The sequence below is a fragment of the Delphinapterus leucas genome, chromosome 8, assembly GCF_059928025.1.
Source record: "Delphinapterus leucas isolate spDelLeu-1000000601 "Yukka" chromosome 8, BTC_Dleu_Yukka2, whole genome shotgun sequence".
Lineage (NCBI taxonomy): Eukaryota > Metazoa > Chordata > Mammalia > Artiodactyla > Monodontidae > Delphinapterus > Delphinapterus leucas.
In genome coordinates, this window is record NC_143136.1 from 47,412,814 (window position 1) to 47,437,560 (window position 24,747).

A 24,747-nucleotide genomic window follows, 5' to 3' on the forward strand; every position below is an offset into this window, starting at 1 on the left:
TCAAAAGATGGCTGCATGAAATGCTGGAACCCCGTTTTCGTACACTTATCTTAAAACTCCATACTCAAAATAAAGACAAAACTCCCAACCAAACCACACCCTGTTTAATAAAGCTTTATGCAGTCATAGTTGGCATCAGTAAAACACCAATGCTGGCTCTTTCTCCTCATAGCCAACTTAGTTTTCATTCAGCAAGAAATAAAATAAAGCTGAGTAAGATAGCCCTCAGCCCCCATGAATAAGAGAGCAGCTAAGTATCATTAAGCCCTCCTTTTCTACAGCAGAGCTGGTTAACAGCTAAATTATACACACACACACATATATGAAATTTACCTTTTTCAACAGGTCAAAAATTTGGCCACAAAACTGCCCCTCCCTATCTGGATTAAATGATGTTTTAGTACATGATAGGCAAAAAAAAATATTTCAGATAAGTATACTTTTCAGGTCTACATCTGAAGAGGCACAGGCTCATTCCTGCAATAGCCCTAATAAGGGTAATACGAGCACAGGTATGTGTATGATTTTCATATTGTGGATAATGGCCGGTTCCAGGAGATCAGGACAGGAGCTGATTCTCAGAATCTGCCTAGAAACCTACAAGCAAACTCATTTCTGGACTGTCCTCACATGGCACACTACAGAATCTTTAATAATTTTTTATCAAAGCACTTCTTCCTACCTTATGATAAACTGCTTCCTTGAATGGAGGGGACCCCTCAGTCATCTTTGTGCTGCCACATAACACGCACTCAAGAAAAGCTTTTTAAATTGACAACTGAGTAGCAAGTAAATTTGATAGTTATACGTCTCAATCAAAACAGCCATACATAAAAAGCCATCTCCACTAACATCAACCCCTGTAGAACGCAGAAATCATCCTCTAATAAACATCTGATTATTTAAATTATCCTTAAAATAATTTCTTTCTGTAACGTTTCTGTTCTTAATTTTGGATTTCAGATACTTTCTTTACTTGGCACTAAAGACAGAGGGGGCTGGAAAGTTATTAGGGGACACAGACTTCAGCAAAGACAGAAAAAAGGGCGTCGAGGAGAGTTCTGAATGGAAACTGCACTCACTATTGGCAGCACAGAGCTCTAGTTCCTTGGATAGGATCAGGAACAAGACTGCTGCTTTTCATCAGACCATTTGCACATTATAGGCATGAAATGATGGTAATTAGATGTACTAATATGGGTGTTCATCAAGTTTTCCTAAGCATACCTTCATGTGCAGTCTTGCACATTGGTGAAATGCCACAGAAATGGTAGAATAATATAAAAGGAATGTGTGAGCATTCTCAATTTCTAAGTGCTAGGTTAATGAGAGGAAAAAGCTGAGAAATAAAGTGCTTTGTGCAAAGTGTCAACATGATATTTAAGTGCCATTTAAGGGTGTTATAGAAAGTTTTAAAAGAGAAAAATGGAGAGATAAAGACAGTAAGACTGCCTTAGACAAATGTTAAGTCCTAAGAGGGAGGTGTGGAGAGAAAAATTAAGTATTTGTAGAGATTAAAGGGTACCGAATGGTGAAAGATGCTATATGAGAAAATTAAGGACTATAAAAGCAACACATATTACAGAAAACAAAAGCCTGTTAATGTGTCGGGAGGGTGAATTTTATGTCTTGTGTCTTTCTGCCACAATAACAAAAAACAGCCTGTTAATGAAACGCCTTACAAAAATGTTAAATCATTACGACTTGAAGTTCATCTAGGAATGTCTAATGAATGTCTACAACAGCTTAATTAAAGTAAAAGAAGTGACAGACCAGAAAAAATTTCGCAATATAAGCAGCATTGTCTAATGGGCAGTTTGGGGCTAAAGGTTCCAGTCACCATATAAATCAATTGAGAAAGTCACTTTAAATCTCTGAGCCTCAGTTTCCTGTTCTATTGAATGGAAATAACAATGCCCACTATAATTACTTAAAAAAGAAAATTTCTGAATGTGGAAAGTTTAGATAAAAGTAAACTTATAAAATGTGAACGCATCATAAAAATACAAGATGATGACAGCAGAACTAAAAACAATAAAATACTCCTTAATAAAGTAGGAATAAAAGTTAAAATCTGTTTTCAAGGGCCATTAATTAACCCAAACGCAAGCTCTCAAGAGAGAGAAAAAAAAAAGGATAGGTAAATAGTTGGCTTGCAACATTTCCTGACAATGTTGGAGAGTTGGGGAAGATACACAGAGTTAGCTGAGGCTGACAGAGATTTCTCTGGTAAGCAGCAAAAATCTGAAGCTGAGCAACTTAGTTTCATATGCTTGCAACTTCCTCCTGACAGAATCCATCTCCCTTCCAAAAAGTTTGCCCAAGAACAGTATCAGGATCCCCATCCTCACCATTCTTTTTATTACTTATTTATTTATTTATTTTTGCGGTACGCAGGCCTCTCACTGCCGTGGCCTCTCCCGTTGCGGAGCACAGGCTCTAAACGCGCAGGCTCAGCGGCCATGGCCCACGGGCCCAGCCGCTCCGCGGCATGTGGGATCTTCCCGGACCGGGGCACGAACCCGTGTCCCCTGCATGGGCAGGCGGACTCTCAACCACTGCGCCACCAGGGAAGCCCCTCACCATTCTTTTTAAATGACTCGAATCATTTTCATTAAATGACTTTAAAATTAAGGTTTACATATATGAGCAAGCCATTAATATGCCAAGAAATTCTGAAAGATAAAGAGTAGCAATGTGTGTTTGGGGGAAGAGGGGTAAGAGAAGAAGAAAGAGGGAGGGAGGGAAAGTGGGGGAGAAGGGAGAGAGGGAGGGGCAGAATGATGGAGGGAGGAGAGGTAGCGGAGCAAGGGCAAGGGAGGGAGAAGGAGAGAAGAAAGGGAAGGTAGTAACGGAGAGGGGGAGGAAGGGGAAGAGGATGGGAGAGACAAGAGGATTCGAGAAGCCAACCAGGAGGATGCCCTTCGGATGCACTTTCAATCCAAAGTGTACTTTAAGGGCAGCTGCTTCAGGGAACATGACCTTGACTACCAAGGAGAGACAACCAGCCAAACAATGACAAGTACATTTTTTAAACTCTCCAAATGAACTAAGTTATTTGGCTGCTTTCAGCACTGACTTTTCCAAGATAAAGCATGGTTAATATATTTTGGCTGACTCTGGCTGACCAGTGAGGCTTCACCAAAAGGAACTTCCGAAAAATCATCATATACGTATATAGAAAGAAACGTGTTACTGAATGTTACTTAAGAGCTATAATTCCAGTCTCATTTACCTTTCACTAAAAAAAAAAAAAGCTACAGTCAACATTTATGTGATGTAAAACAGATGCATTAACTATAAATCCTATATATTTTCCCTTCTCTTCTATAATATCCTATAAACCTTGGGCCTTAAGCAGGAGAAATCAACACAGGATTTGCCTTCTAAATATATAATGATGATAGAATCTATGCATATATATTATTTATGATAAGAAAAAAGAACCAGGGGCTTCCCTGGTGGTGCAGTGGTTAAGAATCCGCATGCCAATGCAGGGGACACAGGTTCGAGCCCTGGTCCCTGGTCCGGGAAGAACCCACATGCCGTGGAGCAACTAAGCCTGTGCGCCACAACTACTGAGCCTGCGCTCTAGAGCCTGTGAGCCACAACTACTGAGCCCACGAGCCACAACTACTGAAGCCCGTGCGCCTTGACCCCGTGCTCCACAACAAGAGAAGCCACCACAATGAGAAGCCCGGCACCGCAACTAAGAGAAGCCCCCGCTCTCCACAACTTGAGAAAGCCTGCGCGTAGCAAAGAAGACCCAACGCAGGCAAAAATAAATAAATTTTTTTAAAAAAGAAAGAAGAACCAATATAGCCAGAGCCACAGTAAAATAAGCTGGTGTCGCTTTGTAAAGATGGTTACAAAGATGAAGAGAGAAACGGGACATAAGCTTTTAAAAGTAGATGCAGACTGGGACAGACTGAAAGGGGCCTTCATTCAGTTTAAGCAGTTTGGACTTTATCTCTGGACATGAGAACATTTTCGAGGAAATTTTAGCAGCAGAATACCAGGATCAAAAGATGCTTCAGAAAGATAAAACTGTTAGAAACATGTAAGACGTTTTGCAGGTCTGAGAGCTAAATGATGGGCAGAGGAGTGATGACCTGAGTGCCACAGACCACACTTGTAACGACTGGTCAAACTACAAGTGGAAAGCAGAGATGGATGCAAGAAACATTAACAAGGGCTTCCCTGGTGGCACAGTGGTTAAGAATTTGCCTGCCAGTGCAGGGGACACGGGTTCGAGCCCTGGTCCGGGAAGATCCCACATGCCGCAGAGCAACTAAGCCCGTGCGCCACAACTACCGAGCCTGCGCTCTAGAGCCCGCGAGCCACAACTACTGAAGCCTGCAATGAGAAGCCCGCGCACCGCAAGGAAGAGTAGCCCCCGCTCGCTGCAACTAGAGAAAGCCGCACCCAGCAACAAAGCCCCAATGCAGCCAAAAATAAATAATAAATAAATTAATAATAATAAAAGAAAGAAACATTAACAAGGAAGAATTTCTAGGATCTTCTGCCTGGTGACTAATCACTGACTAATATTAGGGGTGTCCAGTAGGAGAGACAAAGAAAAATAGAAAATGAGAGGGAGGAATATGAAATTATTTGCAGGGCGACAGAGAAAATGATGGTACCATTAATAGAAACAGAGGTACAACTGACATCACTTGGTGAAAAAGAGTTCATTTTTTGTAAAATTCTTTCTACTCAAGAAGAAATGATCCACAGGCTGTTGAATATAAAGTTAGAGCTCTGCTTTTAGATCGAAGATGAAGCCAGGGCAGCAGTATGGTTTTAAAAGCTCTCCAAGTGTTGCAAATAGGAAGTTAGGATTGAGAACCATTGTATGTTCTGTGGGACCTTCTGCGACCAGGGCACACTCACCCACACCTTGTCTTTGGGGTCACAGGACATGAAGTAACTGTAAATAAGGCTCCAACAGTGTTTAACAGGGGAAAAAGCAAGTCTTGTAATCCGGTGTTGCTCACTATAGCATTATTTTAAAATAAATATATATGTAAAATGAGAACTGTATAACATATCTTAAAAGAAAATTATTCATTTTCTTCTTAAAATTTTAAAATGTGAATACAAAAAATTAAATGTAATTTGAATTTCATTTCCTCTGTGTTTTGTTCCCATCTTTTCCCTTACCCCACACCATCCCACTCAAACAGCTAAAGGCTGCAAACTCTTCCGGCTTCAGTTTCCTGTTCTGTAAGAGTGAATTTATCTGCTCCCCTATTTCCCCTGGTGGTCTGTGGTGTAGAGTAAAATGAGATATCACAAGTAAAAGTGCTTTGTAAATTATAAAATAGGTCAAGCAATGTAAGATATCATTATTATAACTAAGCCTACGGTGTAATTTTTAATTTCTCCAATTATTCTCCACAAGAAAAACATGCCTTTACTTCTTGGCCTGTATACAGTATTTAAATTTTACGTTAAGTTTGGCAATATAGTCACCATAAATTAATTCATACAGGAAAAATAATAGGGAGTGCTAATGTTTTATTTTTCACAATTTTTTTCCTTTTTTAAGTATAGCTAATTTACAGTGTTGTGTTAGTTTCTGGTGTACAGCAAAGTGATTCAGTTATACACACATATTCATATAATATATACATTCTTTTTCATATTCTTTTCCATTATAGTTTATTACAGGATACTGAATATAGTTTCCTGTGCTATACAGTAAATCCTTGTTGTTTATTTATTTTATATATAGTAGTTTGTATCTTCTAATCTCCAAATCCTAATTTATCCCCCCGCTCCCACCTTTCCCCTTTGGTAACCATAAGTTTGTTTTCTATATTTTTCAAATCATAATTTTTGTGACTTTTCACTTCAAACCTAAGACTCATTTCTGGAGGAATTTTATTGTGGAGTCACCTTAATGTTTTTGCTTAGTACTTTCTTTTTCCTTCTTTTTAATTAACATTGATTCATTAGTTTTCACAACAATATGGAGATAATTCAATAACAATTTTCTGTAACAAGAAAAATGAGACAGAAAACAGTTCTATAGCTTGCCAGAGGTATTTAGACACCTACAGAAACCGGAAGCAGCAGGAGACCTCATTACCCTTGCTTCCTCATTAATACTAGCACTCTTCATTCAGAAGAAAGGAAACTTTAATTAGCAGTTTTCTATTATGTGAATTTTTTTTCCCTTTAGAAGTTTATTATCACACCAAATAACAACAATAAATGCAGCTGGTAATATTGTAAATGGCATCCTCATGCACCCTGGATTCCAATGCTTGTTAACTTTAAAAGTACCTTTTTACAAAATTAAGCATAAGTTTGCATTAATCTTTGTTAAACCTGAAAAGCTCAGAAGTAGAAACCTTTGTTTACATATATTTGGGGGTTTTTTAATCTCAAAGTTGATTTATATTTTTTATCTTAGGCTATACCTAGACCTCACTAGTCTATCAGTAACAAAGTCACTGAAGAAAGTTTCAAAATGTTATATGAAACCAAACCAAGTTCAATTTTACCTTACCATTAAAGGCCCACGTGGGAGGTCATGTAAACAAACCTGTGAGGTCATAGTATATTCAACTACAATGACTAATCACAAATTAGCCATCCAGCCTCGCAACCAAAAATAGGAAATATCTCATGCTAACAGTTCAGTATTACTGCATTTTCCATAGTAAAAACACTTAAAGTTTATCATTTTGTCATGTATCTTTACACTACAGAACTCAGAGGGTTGCCACCGAATTAAGAGCAACATTTGCAAACCACTCCATCAATTTGTAAGTATTTAAGTGCTAACTCTGGCTACTCTAAGTACCAACTCTTGACAAAAGACAATATATATTTTCAAAATTATTAGAATTTCTGTAGAAATTAAATCCAAAAAAGCACCCTTGTAAGCAACTAAAATCCTCTGCACTATAAAAGGATACATCCTGATGAATGTTGTAAGAGTCATGGAAAAATATTTAGATCATCCTCAAATTAGGCATGTATGAATAGGAAAAATAGTACTAAAAAGTAATGACCATTAAAATTATCCTCCCTCTCCCCCCCAAAAAACAATACTTTAAAGTATAGAAAAAAATTAAAAACAAAAATACGTTGTTACAATTTCTAAGAGCTTAGAAAGAACTCTAAGAACAGTTCTCCCTCTTGGAAACAAGATTTAAACATCAGAAGACATCCAGGGAACACATTAAATCAGTATTTCTAACGCTAAAAAAGGGGGTGGTGTGGTGAGAATGACGTCACCGTTCGGTAAGGTCAGAGACAACTTTTAATCCAATAATGACAATAACTCTGTTCCAAATCCTGTGCAACGCGAAACGCTGGCAATTTGAAACATAACTGAATTCTTAAATACTACAGTATTCAAATGACCTTTAGTGAGTGAAAACTCAGCAAACATGCTTGTTCTTTCTGAACAATGACCTAAATAATGAATCACTATAAAAAGAACAGATGACACATCCAATTCATCTGTTCACCCTCAAATGTGCAAAGGTCTGACAGTCTCAGAGATAAGACACAATGAATTTACTACGACAGAATGGTCATTTTAGTCATCAGAATGTCTGGAAAAGGAGATGAGAAGAAACAGAATCAGACTGAGAGGCGTAAAGAATTGGGGAGGGCTTGTTTAGGGAGAGCGAAAAACACGGGTGTTTAAGTCTGTGAAGCCAAAAAACAAAAAGACTCCACGGAAGGCTAACTAGTACGGGAGAAAAAGAAGTTCGGGAATGAAATTGACCAAGTCCCGGACACTGGCAAAGGCAGCGCGGTGTCCAGCCATACCAGCCTTTGTTGATTTCCCACTTTCCCCTCATTTCAAGCACAGGTCTGCTTCAAAGCGCTCCCTCTGAGGAGAGGAGAAGGGGGAACTGGGTGGTGGGAGGTGCGCGGGTTCACCTCCCCCAAGCATTTCATCCACCCAGAACCTAAATCGCCCAGTGGGGGGAGGGAGGGTTAGAGGGAACGGATAGAAAGGCGCCGGGATCTCTTGCAGAGATCTCTCCCTGTGGGAAATCGCAGGGTGGGTGCGCGCGATGGGGGAGGGGGCCGACTCCCCTTCCAAGTGCGGCCACTTACGAAGACGCGCTGGGCACGAAGAAATCAACCGCGAAGCCGAAGTAACTTCCCTCGGGGCCAGAGTACTCCGCAGGACTGTCCACATCTAGATTGAAGGCGCCGCAAAGAGGCAGCAGGAATCCGGAGAGAAGGAGCAGGAGGCGGCGGGGGCGAAGGCGCAGCCGCCGCCGCGGCAGGGAAGCCATCGCCGAAGTGCGCGCGGGGCGCCGAGCCCGGAGACGCGGCCACCCCGCCCGGAGCGCACGGTGCCCGCGGCCCGCCGCCTGCGCGCGCCGAAACTTGCCAGCTGCTCGCTTCCCGGCGAGTCCCGGACTGCGCCGGGGGAGGCAGGAGGGCTGAGCTCCCGAGCGGCTGCCCGGGAAGTGGGGCGCAGGGCGCGCGGGGCGGGGATAGCAGCGCGGGAGGCCCCTCGCCTCCCTCTCGCTCGGCCGCTCAGCGCCGCGCCTCGGGCTCGGGACTGCAGGGCTGGGCGCCGCACCCCCAGCCAGAGCGCTGCCGCGGCCAGTGGGAGGAGGCAGAGCAGGAGGAGGAGCCGCCCCGGAGGCTGAGCCAACGCGCAGGAGGAAGTGGGGGAGGAGAGTCGGCCTCGGCCTGGGGCAAGTCGAGCGCACTTCCGCGCGCGCTGTCGCCTCCTGTCCCAAGAACAGGGCTCCTGTACCGAGGCCCCAGACCCTCAGAGCCCTCTGGGTGCACTCCTGAACTAGGGCCTCAGACCCAGGACCGGGAGGAGGGAGGTGGCGGGGTGGGGGGAGATGCTCAAGCGTCCCAACCCGCCCGCGTCCAACAGAGCGCCAAGGGCACCCGAATGCCGCCGGCAACTCCTGTGCGACTTTTATTTAAAAGTGAGGGAAGCTTTATCCGTTTCTCGTGTTTCTGCTACTTAAAAGCCTCGCAGGCACTCACAACCGAAACTCTATAATTATGGTCGTTTTCCTCCCCACTCCAGCCCACACACAAACACTGAACTTAATTATAAACTTTCAGAATGCTAGCACAGCCTCTTCCAGGCAAGTTGTATTAAAGCTGAACTTCAGCCGTCCACGAAAGGATGGGCAAGGCAAAGAATCAGCAGAAATCGTTTTAAATCACATCAGATTAGTCGAAACCTTATTCCTAGTTCATTAGGGGAAGTAGCATGATTCGGATAACTAACTGGTTGATTTAGGACATTTGGGTAGAAATACGATTTTAGAGTTGGAAGAAGGAATATGCACCTTGGGGTCCCTTGGGGCTTGCTTGCTGCCGGTGTTTTCCGCCCAGGCCCCCGCCAGCGGGACTGAGAAAGGAACCTTGACCTTTTCCTTTATATTCACAAGTCCTAGCACCTTGCCAGGCAGACAGTAAGCAATCATTAAAATGTTGAATGAATGAATGAATGGAGATGAAATGATGAGTAAACTTTGCCCAGAGAAGTGACTTCCCCATATCACGTGCTAAAGAATTTGGTGAACAAAACAGTATAAATAGCACTTTTTGGATCTTAAAAACTTACAAGTATTAGAACAGTAATTTCGAATGTAACTATTAACACTCAATTACAATGCACATTAATTGAGTTTAATCCTGTGAAGGGATATGTATGTAAATTGAAGTCTCTAATTTGAATATATAGTACTTCATTGCATCATATATTTTGATTTTTAAATGTGACTAAAAGATATGCAGCAAAACCTCAGGCATGTTTCACAAGATATGGTCCAGCACTTGCCTAAAGGAAATTACCATGTGAGACAGGCAATCCTACACAAATACTTACACATAAATACAAATGTACCTTTCTCCTCACCATGTTCTGTGGTACACAGAGAGGCCACGGGTATGTACACACAAACCCCAAGGGTCATTTATGCCTTAAAAGCCTGAGAACCAATCCCCTTGGAAATCCACCCAGATAGGGAAGGCAGAAGAATGTTTGAACGCTGGCTGGACCCAGTAAGCTCTCTCACTCCTCAACATCTGATCCAGGAAAGAGGTCCAACAGACCAGAGGTGTGGAGGGAAGAAATGAGAAAACCAGGAAAAGGAAAAAGCCAAAGCCATGGCAACATGCATGTGCCCCCTGAAACTTGAGTGAATGAGGACCACATTTCTATGAGGAGACTGTGAACCAGGATAAGCCAGTATCTTAAGGCACCCAGGGTTGTAAATGCAGGCATTTTTGTAACAGAGTAGTCAGGCTTGAGCGGTCATCTATCCAGCACCTTGCAAACTGAGGGAGTTATTACAGTACATATCAATTCAGCCAGCGCTTATTCAGAATCCACAATGTGCTGGGTACTGTATGTATAGGAGAGGGAAAGAGTGTATTTTATGCTACAGATGAAAACCTATGCCCCTCCCCCATTCCCATGGCACTCTTTAAACTACATTATAACAATTTTCCAATTTAAGACAACTATATAATATATTGACATTAAGTATAATCACTTTTTTACAGAGAAAATAAAATAGTAAAAGGATTTTGACTTTGAATTTTACCCCCTACTGCTTTATCCTATGATTAAAATCTTGATTCTACTGATTTCTATAAATTCAAATGCCTGAGTTCAATTAGTTTTGTGACCCTAGGCAAATGACTCCAATCATTGTGTGCCTCAGTTTTCTTATCAAAGGAGCTCAGTCCAGTTACCATAAAATAATTTAAGAGGAATTTCAAATTTTTATTTTTCAACTGACATCAAGGAGGATTCAGTTCATAATCCACAGAAACCCTTTTGAAATCCCCTTTTTCCACTCTCCATTTCTCTACAGCCCTTAATCCACTAAACCCAACAGACCCTACAGTGTTTGTTGCATTGCTTTTTTGTCCAACTCTCGCTTGCCTCTCCTCTCCCAGCTATTTATTAGGGAGATTTACTTGGCCACATCACCCCCAGTACTGCCTTTCTTTTTTATATTTATTTTTATTGAGATAACATTGGTTTATTACATTATATAACTTTCATGGGTACAGCATTATATTTCTACTTCTATGTACCCTACAGAGAGCTGCCTTTTCCTCTCTGTATCACAAAAGATCCCCGCCAGCCCTTGGGTGTGTGGAAGAGAAGAGAAGGAAGGCAGAAAACTTGTCTCCTTTCTGGGCTTTGTTTCCTAATCTGCTCCTTCAATGTTAGGGTTGTCCTGGTGTCTGTGTTTGATTCACTGCATTTCTCATCCGACACATCCCCAGCATGATCTTACTCACTGTCATGCCCTTACCACTCCCCACCTCACAAAGTACTTTTAGCCATATTAAATCAATTACATATTAAATGAATTATTTACGGTGTCCCCAGAATGCCATCTTTGTTCACAGGTCTCTATCTTCCTAGAAAACATTAGCCCTCCTCCTCAATCAGCCTTCATCCTTCTGCCACATACAAACCTACACAATGCCCTCTACCTGGCTATTTCTTACTCTCCTTTCAAGATGTGTATCAGGCATCATCATGTCCTCTAGGAAGCCTTCTATCAGGAACCATGCCTTTTGCTTTTGTATCCTCTGAGCTCAACACTGAGCACAGCAATGGAATTAATTCCATTGTTCAGAGACAATAATAACTAACATTTTTATTAAGTATATTCATTATGTACTGGGAACTGTGCTAAGTATTTTGTGTATATATTAAGTCATTTGTTAGGTAGTTTCTATTAATATGCTCAATTTAAAGACGAAGAAACTGATTCTCTACTAGATCGAATAATTTTTCCAAGGTCACAAAGGTAGTGTGGCAGAGGCAGATTTTGAATGCATGATGGTCAGACTCCAAGCTCACACCCATTAGCACTAAGTTGCCTCTTACGGTATAAAGATACATAATATAACAATACAAGGATAACAAAGATAAAAGAGTAATATATTCAAAGTGATCTGAAAGTTTACTTAAATTATCTTTACCCTTAATCCATGCTGTAGCATGTTTACCAATAAAATATTTTAATCAAACTTTATTATTGGTTGTATTCATCACTAACTTGGCAAGGTTTGTCTAAGAAGAAATTATAAAAGATTAACTGAACAATGGTAGTAAAGACCAGAAATCGTCTTAACCTACTAAAGTTTTATTATGAAGAAAATAGTTGTAAGTGAATTTTTTGTGATGTTAATATGAAAGAGAAGAGACAATTTTGTATGTATATTCCATCTTCTAATCTCTTTACATCTTCTGACCTCCATATCCTTGTGGTCAAGGAAGGGCACTGGTGATGATCTCCAAGGTCCTCCCCACCCCTGAGAACCTGGGGCCTCAGTGACCTCCCCAGAGTAACTAGGGTGGTTTTGACAGCCCCCATGGAACAAAGTCATCTGGTCTCATTCATATCTCCTTCCCCCACACTAGGCAGAATAATGATGTCCACTAAGGAGAAATTGGCTCACATCCATGAATATCAAGGAGGAGAATTGTTTTTCATCCTCATCTATAAGTAATATATTTATATTTTCATAACAGTAGGAAATCAATTATTTGTGGCATTTAGAACACTTTTTCCACGTACTAGGAAAAGTTAGTTACAAACTTGAGAAGTCTGAGATAAATGCTGGGAAAAATGTGGAAATATCTTCATTCCCTTGTTTAAAGAACAAGACATGGATAACTAATCTTTCGAAGTTTCAAAAACAAAAATGCAGCTCTTCTCTAAACTCTTTTTTTTTTTAATGGATTTAACTTAAATGGACTATTGCTTAATAGAAATATTTACTATCCAGGAAACTTCTTTGGATTTTTTCCACTCAGGACTGAGTATGTTGGTAAGCCAAAGAAAACATGTATTGTCAAAAGATTAAGATCTGGCCTGATTAATAGGTAACATTTCACCATCTATATATTTCTTTTCTCTCCAACATGCATTTAGTTTATTCATCTCATACAATCTGGTTTTTAAATTTTCATCTTTTCTCTTTAATATCATGGGACTTAAAGGTCAAACTGAAAAGACCATATTGATTACTTTTGTATAAAAATCCTAAGAATGTACATGTATGAATGCCAAAATTGAAAATAATGACATCACTACATAATCTCAAGTGTGAAGAGAAAGTTAGTGAATGGATTAAGAAACTATACATAAAACATATGGTTTCTATTAGATTCAAACTTAGATTTAAAATATCCAGCCATATTTCCTCCTGAAAATGCATATTTATTGAGCATCTTTTTCCTGGTTCTATTGCCTTAAGAGTCCTTTCTCAAACAACTTTCAGGGTTTGAATAACCTATGATAGAAGATATCCTAGAAAATTGAGATTCAAAGCGCCAAAATCGAAATCACAAAACAGGTAACTTTCATGCCTGTGAACAGAACAAGCTCTTGTTCTGTGCCTGAAGGGAGCAGAGCACTTTGGGCAGGAAGCTTCAGTACCAGTACGGTCAGTAAGCACCTGTGCAGATCTCCTCCAGTCTTATAAATATGCCGCAGTGAGTGATCCTTCCTCTGTGCCTCTGTTCCTGAGGTTCTTTTTTCCTCACCCTGGAATATCATTCTTTCACCTGCTCTCCTATCGCAATTCCACCCAAACTTCAGCATTCAGCGCAAGACTTCTCCAGGGAGATTTACATGGCTTCATTGTCTCCCTTTTCTTTAAAATGGCTTGTATTTCCAAGTCTAATCCACTCACAACTTAGCATTTAATTATTCCTGTGTTAATTTCCTGGTGTTTTTGACAGTATTCTATTTAATATTAATTCTTGATATATTCAGGTATCTTAGATTCTTCCTAGTGAAATTATCAGTTCCTTAAAAATAGCTATGTTTTCATAATTTATATATTCTTCCATAACATTGAATACAGTGCTGAATTTATATTTCAAAAAATCACAAAGAACCTGTTGATGAATTTTGTCTGTAAATTCCATGGGAGAAGCGGACATGTTGATCTTTTCCCCCCAGCTTTATTGAGGTATACTTGACAAATAAAATTGCAATGACTGTGTTGATCTTACCCATCATTAAATGCCCAGTACCCAGCACAGTTCTTTTTGAATAGCAAGAAACCAAGAAGTATTTGTTGAAGGATAAATGAATGAAAGTGTGAATAAAAAAGGAATTGTGACTTAAATTGAACACACGAAGGTAACAAGTCAATAAATAGTCTTGCATAAATGAATGAATGATGTACTTTTCAAGAAGTAGGAAAGTCCAAGGATATCTAATAGATTCATTTTATAAGTAGCAAGGAAATGGGATTAAGCTACTAACTTCATCTAGAAGAGTAGCTGTTTTTCATTCCTTGTTGCAATTTGGGATTAGGATATGGAGCTTATGAAGGATATAAAAATTAATCATGAATAGCAAGAAACATCCTGTGCACTCTTGGAGTTCTCTGCATCTCTTTGTGAAAAACCACTTTACTTTCATGATAGGCATTCTTTACTCCAAGGACACGCCTGATGGTTTTCAGAATTTCCCTTCAAATGATCAACATGTAAAAATGTAAAAGGAAGATCATGCATATTATTCCATTTAAACTAATTAAATATTACAGACTCCTCTTACATTATAACTACTTAAGGGGATTTAATTTTTTTTTAAAGGCTTAAAGTGTTGATGTGTACTCTGATGTGTGCTAAGAAATAGATCACACTTCTCAGTACAGCACATATAATACAAGAAAAAAAATCCATGTGTGGAAGAGGGTAATGCTGTCTGCTACTCTTCAATCATTGGAAAGTCAAATTAGAGGCTTAGATATAGAGAGCAAAGTGTTTATAGTATATTCAGAATTAGCAAACATATTTTTTAAAAATAATACATAAAAACCATAGAATTTTTAATAAATCACTGTTTTTTTTAATGCCATGAGTCATAGAAGGAATCATGGTATAAGTTTAAATGTTTTTGGCCCTTGATAGATGATTGCTAATGCTTTCCTCCTACTAATCATTTAGTATAAATGTAGCCTTACTTTTACTGGAGATTATAAACCAAAACCTCTAATTCCTTTTTTTTTTTTTTTTTTTTTTGGGCTGTGCCATGCAGCTTGTGGGATCATGGTTCCCCGACCAGGGATTGAATCAGGGCCTGCCGGGGAATTCCCAAAACCTCTAATTCTTTTTTCCATCAGATTTATGATAAATTTAAACACTCATAATCAGAAGATCTTTAAAAAATAAATTCTACAGAGTCATGCATATGTTTATTTCTTGGAAAACATGGCAAGAAGATGTGTCATTAATGACAAAACACAGTATTTGTATAATACATATGTATGTATAGGTCCTGAAATTCTTTTCCTTAGATACATGATTTAATCCTACTATTGTTTAGTAATGTCATCTAAATGATTGTTATTTTCTTATTAAAAATTATCTCCAAAAAAACGAAAAAAAAATCATCTCCATGTCACTAAAAGACATAGCTAGACATATGTCTACATAACACAATTTTGCAGAAGACACTTTAATATCAAAAACATAAGAAGGTAATCCTACAATAGCATTTTTTGTTTTTAACTTTTTAATGTTTTTTTTTTGGCCACACCACACAGCTTGTGGGATCTTAGTTCCCCGACCAGGGATCGAACCCGGGCCCACGGCAGTGAAAGCACCAAGTCTTAACCACTGGACTGCCAGGGAACTCCTACTACAATAGCATTTTATATTAGTGAATAATATTAAAATTATGTAACAGTATACACTACATTAGTATGCACTTTTTCATGTTCTATTATATAAACAGCTGTGAAAATCTGATTTTAACACAAATAAAACATAAATTCCTTCACATGACTATTGCATTTTCTTTCCACTTTCAGAAACATTCCACTTAACTAGTCTTATTAAAGACTAGTGAATCATTCATTTATTCATCAAATATTTATTATTAAGTGCCCTCTATATGCCCAACACTTCAATTGGAGCTTGAATTACCAAAACAAAACAGACATGAACCCCCCTGCCAGGAACCTACAGTTTAATTAGGCAAATACTCAAGTAAATAAAATTAGCTAACAATTAAGGGACATATTTCACAACTTGCCAAGTGCTGTATTAAAATGTTTATATGGATTACACCTCTTCATAACAATACGATTACTGCATGTGGGTAATTTTACCCCATTTTACAGAGGAAAACAAGTGTGGCGATGTTAAAGTATGTTCCCTTCAGGAGGTGGAGCCTAATGCCCCATCCTTGAGTGTGGTCTGAATCTTGTGAATTGTTTTCAATGAATAGGATAAAAAAAAAAAGTGACCATGCAACTTTGTTGACTAGGTCATAAAGGGTGTCCTTTTGCTCTTCCAGATGGGAAGCCAGATGCCTTGTGGTGGGAACTTACAAGTTGCCCTATGGAGAAGACCACATGGTGAGAACCTGAGGCCTCTTCCCAACAGCCATGTGAGTGAGTCACCTTCAAAGTGGCTGCTTCTTCCCAGTCAAGTCCTTCAGATGCTAGCAGCCCCTGCCAACATCTAACCTGAAGAGAGACCCTGAGCCATAAACTATCCATCTAAGCTGTGGTATAATTACTAACCCACAGAAACTGTGAGATAATAAATATTTGCTGCTTTGAGCCAATACATTTGTTACTCAGCAATAGATAACTAAGACACAGAGTTTAGAGGAGTTATGTAATTTGCTAAGGTCACAGAGCTAGGAAGTGTTAGAGGTGTTTCAGCCAGTCAGTTATAGCTAAAGTAATCATATAATTTATTGTCCAACAGGGACACTTTTTAGAGAGTAATGGGGATAGTGATAATAATTATAGTGGTTCAACAGCTATGCACCAGAACTATCTAGGGCAAACTGGTACACAGGATCAGTCTAGTCACAGTCTATGCTCTTTACTGCAACACAACTGTCTCCTATATAAATAATTGGATAAAGTGTGACCTATCCAACAATGGAAGTATAGCACAGGGAAGGGATAAACCACCTGCTCCAGCAGAGACCACTATCTACCTACCAAATATTCATTGTCCCCTTTGGTAATACTCTTATGTTTTGTGATGGCAATAATGTGTCTAACTGGGAAAAACAAAGACAAAAAAACCTGCATTTCCCACCTCCCTTATAGATGACCAGAAGATGTCAGTAGAAGTTGTCATGTGGGGCTACTAGGAAACCTCTTAGTAGAGGGCTAGCTTAACTATCAGGAGCCCTTTTTCCTCTACAGTTTCTTTACAGCTGATGCCTGGGACATGGGTGTGCTGGTTGGAGCTGCAGCAGCCTCACTGCAAACAAGAGGAGGTATATTTGGTAATGAAGGTCATGATTTAAGAATTACAGCAGAAAGTCTGGGTTTCTGATAACCACAGACCCATCATTTCTGTCTTAGAGAGTAAACCTCTCTAATTACGTGAGAGAAAAAATATGTCTCTATCTTTGTTTAAATAGGTATTACAAGGGTTTTCAGTTATACTGTGATTAACCTAATCCTAACTGATATACCCACCTTAATTCCTCAAACAACAGATTTAAATTTTGAGTACCAAACATTTGGATTCTTACCCTATTTTGACAGAAATTGTTCTAGATATATTGACCACTCTTCCTACTTTTTAAAGTAACTAAAACAAAAGCATTGACAGCTTTCTTGATGATACAAGGTTATTATTATTTACAGAAAGCAGGGTTGGTTCACTTTTTTAGTGCCTAATAGAGTTTTGTATGCCCTGTGGAAGCTCATTCAACTGTTGGTATTAATAAAACAAGTATGAATTAAGTTCTTGGGAGCTATACTCTTTTAGATAGGCTGGTGCCCTCACCTATTTTGTTCTTTTAAATGAGTCATTTGAGGGTTTTTCTAAACTCTCCACTCATACTTCCTCTAAAAACTTGAAGACTAATTAAAGATTTCCACCTTTCAGTCATTACGGAAATGTGCCAGGGGATTTTCATGAAATGTTAAATATCTGGATTTAATAGGAAATGATTGCATTCAGAAAGGAGTTAGATGCAGAGCTCTTAATCACATAATTGTATTAGGTTTAGCTCATAGAAACATAAAAGAATTAAATAAAAGCTTTGGTACATGTTCAGCATTTTTGTGAAGCATAAAGGCATTTCCACAGTTTTTCTTTTGAGTTTCGAAAAAATAAACTACTATTATGGAGATAGTTACAACAATGCTACTCTTTAAGCAGAAATGAGATTCTTTAAGAAACTGAGTTAACTTTTTTATTCTAAATATTTCAGGTTAGTTATTCTATTTCAGTTCAGAATATCCTTATCATTAACAAAAATTTTGAACAGTTATTATAATAAAATGCTTCCTATAGAGAATAAATATTTTCATACGTGTAAAATAGGATAAATATATGGAAGAAAACTTCAAGGACAACCTAACAATTACGTCTGACCCAAAATGCAATAGTGAATGACATTCGTAAAAATAATTTAAGCTAAGGCTGGATGATCATTTGATAGGGATATAATAGACCTTTCTGCAGTTATGGAAATATTCGACCTTTCTGCAATTATGGAAATATTCTGTATCTCTACTGCCTCAAATACTTACATTAGCCACATGTGACTATTGAACGCTTGAAATGTGGCTAGTATGACTGAGAAGTTAAATTTCAAATTTTATTTAATTTTAATAGTCACATGTGGCTAATGGCTCCTGAATTGGATAGTATAGTTATAGATGGTATTCACGGAGGTGAAAGAATTGAATTTGATGGATTCTAAACTCCCTTCCAACTTTATATCGCCATAGCTGCAAAAATGAGCAGTTAAACTTTATTTCTTCTCAGTTTTCTTCTCCATTCTGCACCGAAATTTCCCTCTTTCTAATATCTGGAATTAACCAAGGCATTAATTTAGTCATTGCAGAACTACTATGTGCCAAATGCAGTGAAAAAGAAAAACCTGGACCTGCTCTGGCATTAATATTTCCAACCTTTTTTTTTTTTTTTGCAGTATGCAGGCCTCTCACTGCTGTGGCCTCTCCCGTTGTGGAGTACAGGCTCCGGACACGCAGGCTCAGCGGCCATGGCTCACAGACCCAGCCGCTCCGCAGCAAGTGGAATCTTCCCAGACCGGGGCACGAACCCACATCCCCTGGCAGACTCTCAACCACTGAGCCACCAGGGAAGCCCTCCAACCTTCTTGATTTTCCTCTTTCTACCTTCAATAACCTTTCCCTTCTGGGACACCTCTCTCATCTTGAAATACGATGTCTAGGTAGCAGGCTGTGGAGCCCGTACCTAAATGCTGGAACTTCCAGATTCACCAGAGATCTCTCTGCTTGGATGGAGCAAAGCCACAGGAATTGATGGTGTCATGCAGGAGAAATAAGCGTTCTGAATCAGATTCAAGTCGATTTTAAAGTAAAGTGATATTACTTGCACATGTGAGATGTGCATCTAGTGAGCTATAAGTAATTCCTACTATTGCCAGCCTCTTTCCCAATGTTTCCCAGGATTCTCAAAGGAGCTTCAGCCTATATGGAGTTCTCAGTCTCACTTGTACCTCAGTCCTGCATCTAGTCTGTTCATTCAACACTGCATATACACGCAAACATGGAACACAGTCCCTTTTACATTGATTCCACAAAGCAACCTAAATGCAAGGTAGTTACATGTAGCAGAATTCTGTAGAAAGTTGGAGGGTAATAGTGGAAGGGGCTGTGTTACAGGTGAATATTAAATAACCCTGTTCTTTAAAGACATCAGCATTCCTACTGTGGCTTCTTCCTACCTGTGTCCCCTTCTCAGATTCCCAACCTCCCATCATGTTCGCACCCACCTCCACCAGGCCCTCTTCTTTCTCTTCGCCTCATTCCCAAACCCCCATTTCTTCACTCTGGGTCAAGGCCATGTCTAAATCTCCCTCATTTTTTCATTCTGAGCAGTTCAGTCTTCTCTGTTTTGCCCTAATTTTTCAGATGTTTGGGACTTATATTGCCAGACTCAAAATTTCAAATAAAAAAGTAAGTATAAAAAACTTCTTACCCTAAAAAAGGATTCTACTTCCACATTTTGAAGTAAAATTTTCTCTTTTTCATATAACTACATATGCTATATAACTGTATATTACTATAAAGTAGTTTCAGAAAAGACTTGGCCATGGTCGTAAAATTAATAAAAGGTGTTACGGCAACTAGAAGACAAAACTCTTGAAGAGAATTTATCCTTCCATTAAATTATAGCCATAAACAATATGGGTTAAATAAGATTTTATAAACATGTATGAGAATCTCACAACCACTTACAATGTGGTCTCCAATCGGAAAAGTTCACGAGCACTAGAAAATGGCATGACAGACGCAGACATCTGGGGGGGAAAATCATATAAAAATGAAAACTGTACAGATTTTAAAAGTGATTGACAATAGCTTGAGATATATATATATATATATATATATATATATATACACATACATACACATATATAGAGAGAGGGGGAGAGAGAGAGAGACCGACCATAATTATGCTATTTCCCATGGGTACATTAATTAAGAATTCAAGATATATGTATATGTATAACTGATGCACTTTGCCGTCCGCCTGAAACTAACACAACATTGTAAATCAACTATACTCCAATAAAAATTAAAAAAAAAAAAAGAATTCAGTTACACTGTGAGGATCCAATGTTACACCAAGGGAATGGAACTTTAAAGAAGAAAATAATTGTTTTTCTTGAAGTTGAGTTAAAGAAGCAAGTGAAAACAATAATTATTTTCACAAAATTATGTGATGGCACCTACCACACCTTTCAATGATGCCGGAAGATAGATTCATCTATGTTTTAAAACCTTTACTGACTCAGCACTGTATGTAAAATACCATGGCCACATGGCAGATCCTACAGGGCTTCTAAAAATGAAGTGTTTGTCAGGACCATTTCAATTGCAAGTGACAATAACCCAGCTCACATGACCCAAAGCAGAAAGAAAATGGATTGGTTCACATAACAGGAAGCTCAGGGTCAGTTCTGGCTTGAAACACAACACAATTCCCAGGGAATGTGGTGTTTTCCCCGCACCCCACCCTCCCTTTTTTCTGCCTCTTCCTTTTCCAGCTCTACTTCCTTCTTTGTTTTAGTCTTCTCCTCTCCTACTGCTTCAGGCTCCCCAGTTGATGAGGGAAGATAGTTACCCACGATCTCAGACTATGTGTCATAGTTTAGCAATCCCATCCTAGCTAAAAATACTGCCTACTTCTCAAACCGGTATATCAACTCCAGGCAATGATTCTTATTGGCTCTGTTTATAATAATTACTTACCCCTGAACCAATCACTGTGTTCAGAGGAGTGAGATATTAGGATCGGCCATGCCTGGGTCATGTAATCACTCCTGTAGCAAGGATGTGGCACAGCACTGTAGTAGATAGGATGTTCTTAATGATTCAGGATGGAGGAAGGGTAGTTCTGCAAAGAAAGGGATACAACCAAGCATATAAATACATCTGCCCACTGTGGATTGATATGTAACAAGTCTTGTCCTCAAGGAGTTTGTCCCATATAAATCTTAGTATTTATGTATGGGAAAATATCCCCACATGTGCCCCCAATTTTTAATTCCAATATATTAATCAGTTATCTCAATTATAAAATTTAAATATTCCCCCAGTCCTTATTGTTATATAAATCTGGTTTTGTTAGTTTTAAACTACATGTGAAAATTACTTGATCATTGGCATAATATTTTTGTGGTGGTCAAAGGCAATGTTGGTTTAAAACTTTTTCTTTATATGATAAATGACAAATTTGTCTTTAGACACTGTGAAAACTATGTCAATCTAACAAGTCATTTCCTCAGTTAATCTTAGTTTTGTGGCTATGATGGCTTGAAAATTGTTTCTTGTCCTCACCACACATTGGTTGCTACTATATTTAGAGACAATTTGTTTTAGCCTTGACAGAAAAACTTACCATTATTTTCATAGGCATTTTATTGGCTAGAAAGCATAATTTGTGTTATTTTCTACTCATGCTATCTTGGTATATAGAAAGAAATAAAAAACCTGATGTTTGTATCATATTTTTACTAAATGTGTCTCATGCAATAGAGTGAAATACAAGCTTTTGCTGGGTTAAGTCACTGAGATTTCTGAGTTACTTTGATACTGAAATATATCCTAGCCAATCCTGATAAATGCAGATGTGTTAAGTTGCAAGTTATCATACTTTATAAACAAAAAGATTCTCACTGTAATTACACAAATACTATATATTTTCCCTTATTACAATATGTATAATTTATGTTCTAGGCAAACACACACATATGTTTATGTGATTTCCTAAGAGTGACAGCTAATTCTACTTTTTTCCCAAGAGAAAGGGGGAAAAAATCATAATTTGGTGAGTGTCAGAGAGGCTTCAAGCCCATAAAAAGCCAGGGAGGATCTTCAATGACAACTTTCTGTACGTATCTATGATTTTTTTCTTACTCTATTTCAGCAACTTAAGTTTCACAAACAGCTCCTAAAAAGGGAGACTTCTGAGGAGAAGTTATGTTACTATACAAGAAATTGGGGTTTTCACCACAAGTTATTTCACTTTCACTGTGGCAAAGAAAATGCAGGTTGAACTCACCACAGGACCCGGGGACATGGCAGCTGTTGAAGGTTTTATAGGTTCCCATCACCTCCTGAGAACAAAAGAGAATCATAAGAAGACTGAATTTGACTATATCTGCCACTGAGAAGCAGTGATGTCAGAAACTAAAATATCACTGGTCTGATCATCTTTCTCTTCAATTAAATAACATTGCCTTCATGCTTTAACTCCTTGGTTTTCAAATGTTTCCTGGCAGTGGAACCCTTTCTTCCAATGGCACGTTAGCAGAAATCACATATATGAGACGGATAAAAGCAGGACCCAGACGCTCCGAGGATCACCATCATCCAGCACAACCGAGTAAAGCTAAGGCTTTAAAGACTCACGCCTGCTAGGGTTCATGATGCACCCATCGCGGCACGTACACATAAGTAAAAGACTCAGCTGTTTCTATCTAGCAGATTTGCCTTTGTCTTTCTAGAGCAGCTTCAGGATATTCACCTGCAGTTGGTCTTGCCCCTCACTCCGATAAACCTCCCTGAGCATCTGTCTTTCCTATTCTCCTGCCTCCTCCTTTCATGACGCTCTAAGAAACCTGCACACTCTTTTTCTCTTTCTGCCTCAATTGTGCTGCTTTTTAAAAAATACCTACCCTCTCTTACTTCAAGACTTTAGCCCATATCAATTTCATTCAAAAATCTCCCACTTGGGTTTCCCTGGTGGCGCAGTGATTGAGAGTCCGCCTGCCGGTGCAGGGCACACGGGTTCGTGCCCCGGTCCGGGAAGATCCCACATGCTGCGGAGCGGCTGGGCCCGTGAGCCATGGCCACTGAGCCTGCGCGTCCGGAGCCTGTGCTCCGCAACGGGAGAGGCCACGGCATTGGGAGGCCCGTGTACCGAAAAAAAAAAAAAAAAAACTCCCACTAAATTTTCGTTCCCCCAGGAGGTCTGTGCTATTACTGCTTCCCTATTCAACCCCCTCCTCAATCAATCCATATTAGGCAAATGGGGAAGCTTAAAAATAACATTTTTGATTTCTATTTTATGTTATATATATATATAAAACAAATATATGTATATATAGCCACATATATACAGTCTATCTTTTTATGCAAACATTAAAAAAAAGTTTCTATCTGTACCTGGCCATTGCTTGTGTTGGTGTAAATGTGCACTGCACAAATGCAAGAGCACCATTTGCACGGCTGATGCACAATTATGTGGCCACCTGCCTCAGGCCTGCTCTGTGCTGAAGAAAATCTCACTAGGACATTCTCTCAAAGGCTGGTCTGAGGATCGCCTCCATGGGGTCCTCGTGTGAAAAGTGTGATCAGAATCCCAAGCCAGGCCTACTAAATCAGAATTTCTGGAAAGGAGACCTGGGATGTGCCTTTTTAACAATTTCCTTTGGGAGTTTTAGTTACTTACTGTTAAGTAGCAATCCTCCCCCTACCCCCCAAACATAGTGGATTAAAGCAATGATTTATTACTTCTCGTGATTCTATGTGCATTGACCAGCAGTTTCTCCTGGGCTCACTCATGCAACATCACTCTAGCCTGGAAGGTCCAAAATGGCCTCACTCACATATTTGTCAGTTGGCGCTGGCTGTCAGTGGGGTGCCTCAGTTCTCTTTTCCTGTGGCTCCTCAAACTAGGGGTGGCTTCTTTACATGGCATTCTCAAGGCAGTGTTCCAAGAGGGCACAAGTGGAAGCTGCAAGCTCTCCTGAGGCCTAGGCTTTCCTGGCACATCATTTCTGCCACTTCTATTAGTCAAAGCAAGTTACAAGGCCAGACCAGGTTCAAAGCATGGGAAATTGATTTCATTTTTTGATAGAAGAGTTGCAAAGCATTTATAGCTATACTCCCCAACACACCATAGTGTATTGCTAAGTATATATGAGGTACTTAATACTTTCAGCCTTCATCATCATGTCTGCAGAGATTGAAACTTCTAGAATATGTTATTCGTGGGCTTTGCTTTTAAATGAAAGTTTCTGCCAGCATTTGCTAGAAAAAAGTTGATTTGCTTTCAGTTCCTGAAACCAGGATTGTCAAAAAAAAGTGTTGGTATCTACACTCACGTTTTCAACCTACTCAAAATCAACTATGGGATTATTTTTTAAAAATCATTAATATTGCATATTTTTCACAGCTATTTTATTCAGACTTTTCTGATCAAAATTTTTCCAAATTAAAAACCAAAAGGTCAGAATTGGCTAACGTAAATTT

At 39.1% G+C, this 24,747-nt stretch overlaps 1 protein-coding gene across 3 annotated transcripts in view; it reads right to left on the bottom strand.

The window, feature by feature from the left end:
* The window catches only part of ITGAV (integrin subunit alpha V), an 85,362-nt gene extending 76,781 nt beyond the window's left edge, over positions 1-8,581 (bottom strand). For 2 of the 3 annotated variants that reach the window (XM_022567214.3, XM_089916582.1), the window contains exon 1: positions 8,089-8,581. In XM_022567214.3, the coding sequence (XP_022422922.2) occupies positions 8,089-8,273 (185 nt within the window). In that variant the 5' untranslated portion in view covers positions 8,274-8,581. The remainder of the gene's footprint in view (positions 1-8,088) is intronic. The other variant, XM_022567213.3, reaches the window with a different exon arrangement.
* Between the last annotated feature and the right edge of the window lie 16,166 nt (positions 8,582-24,747).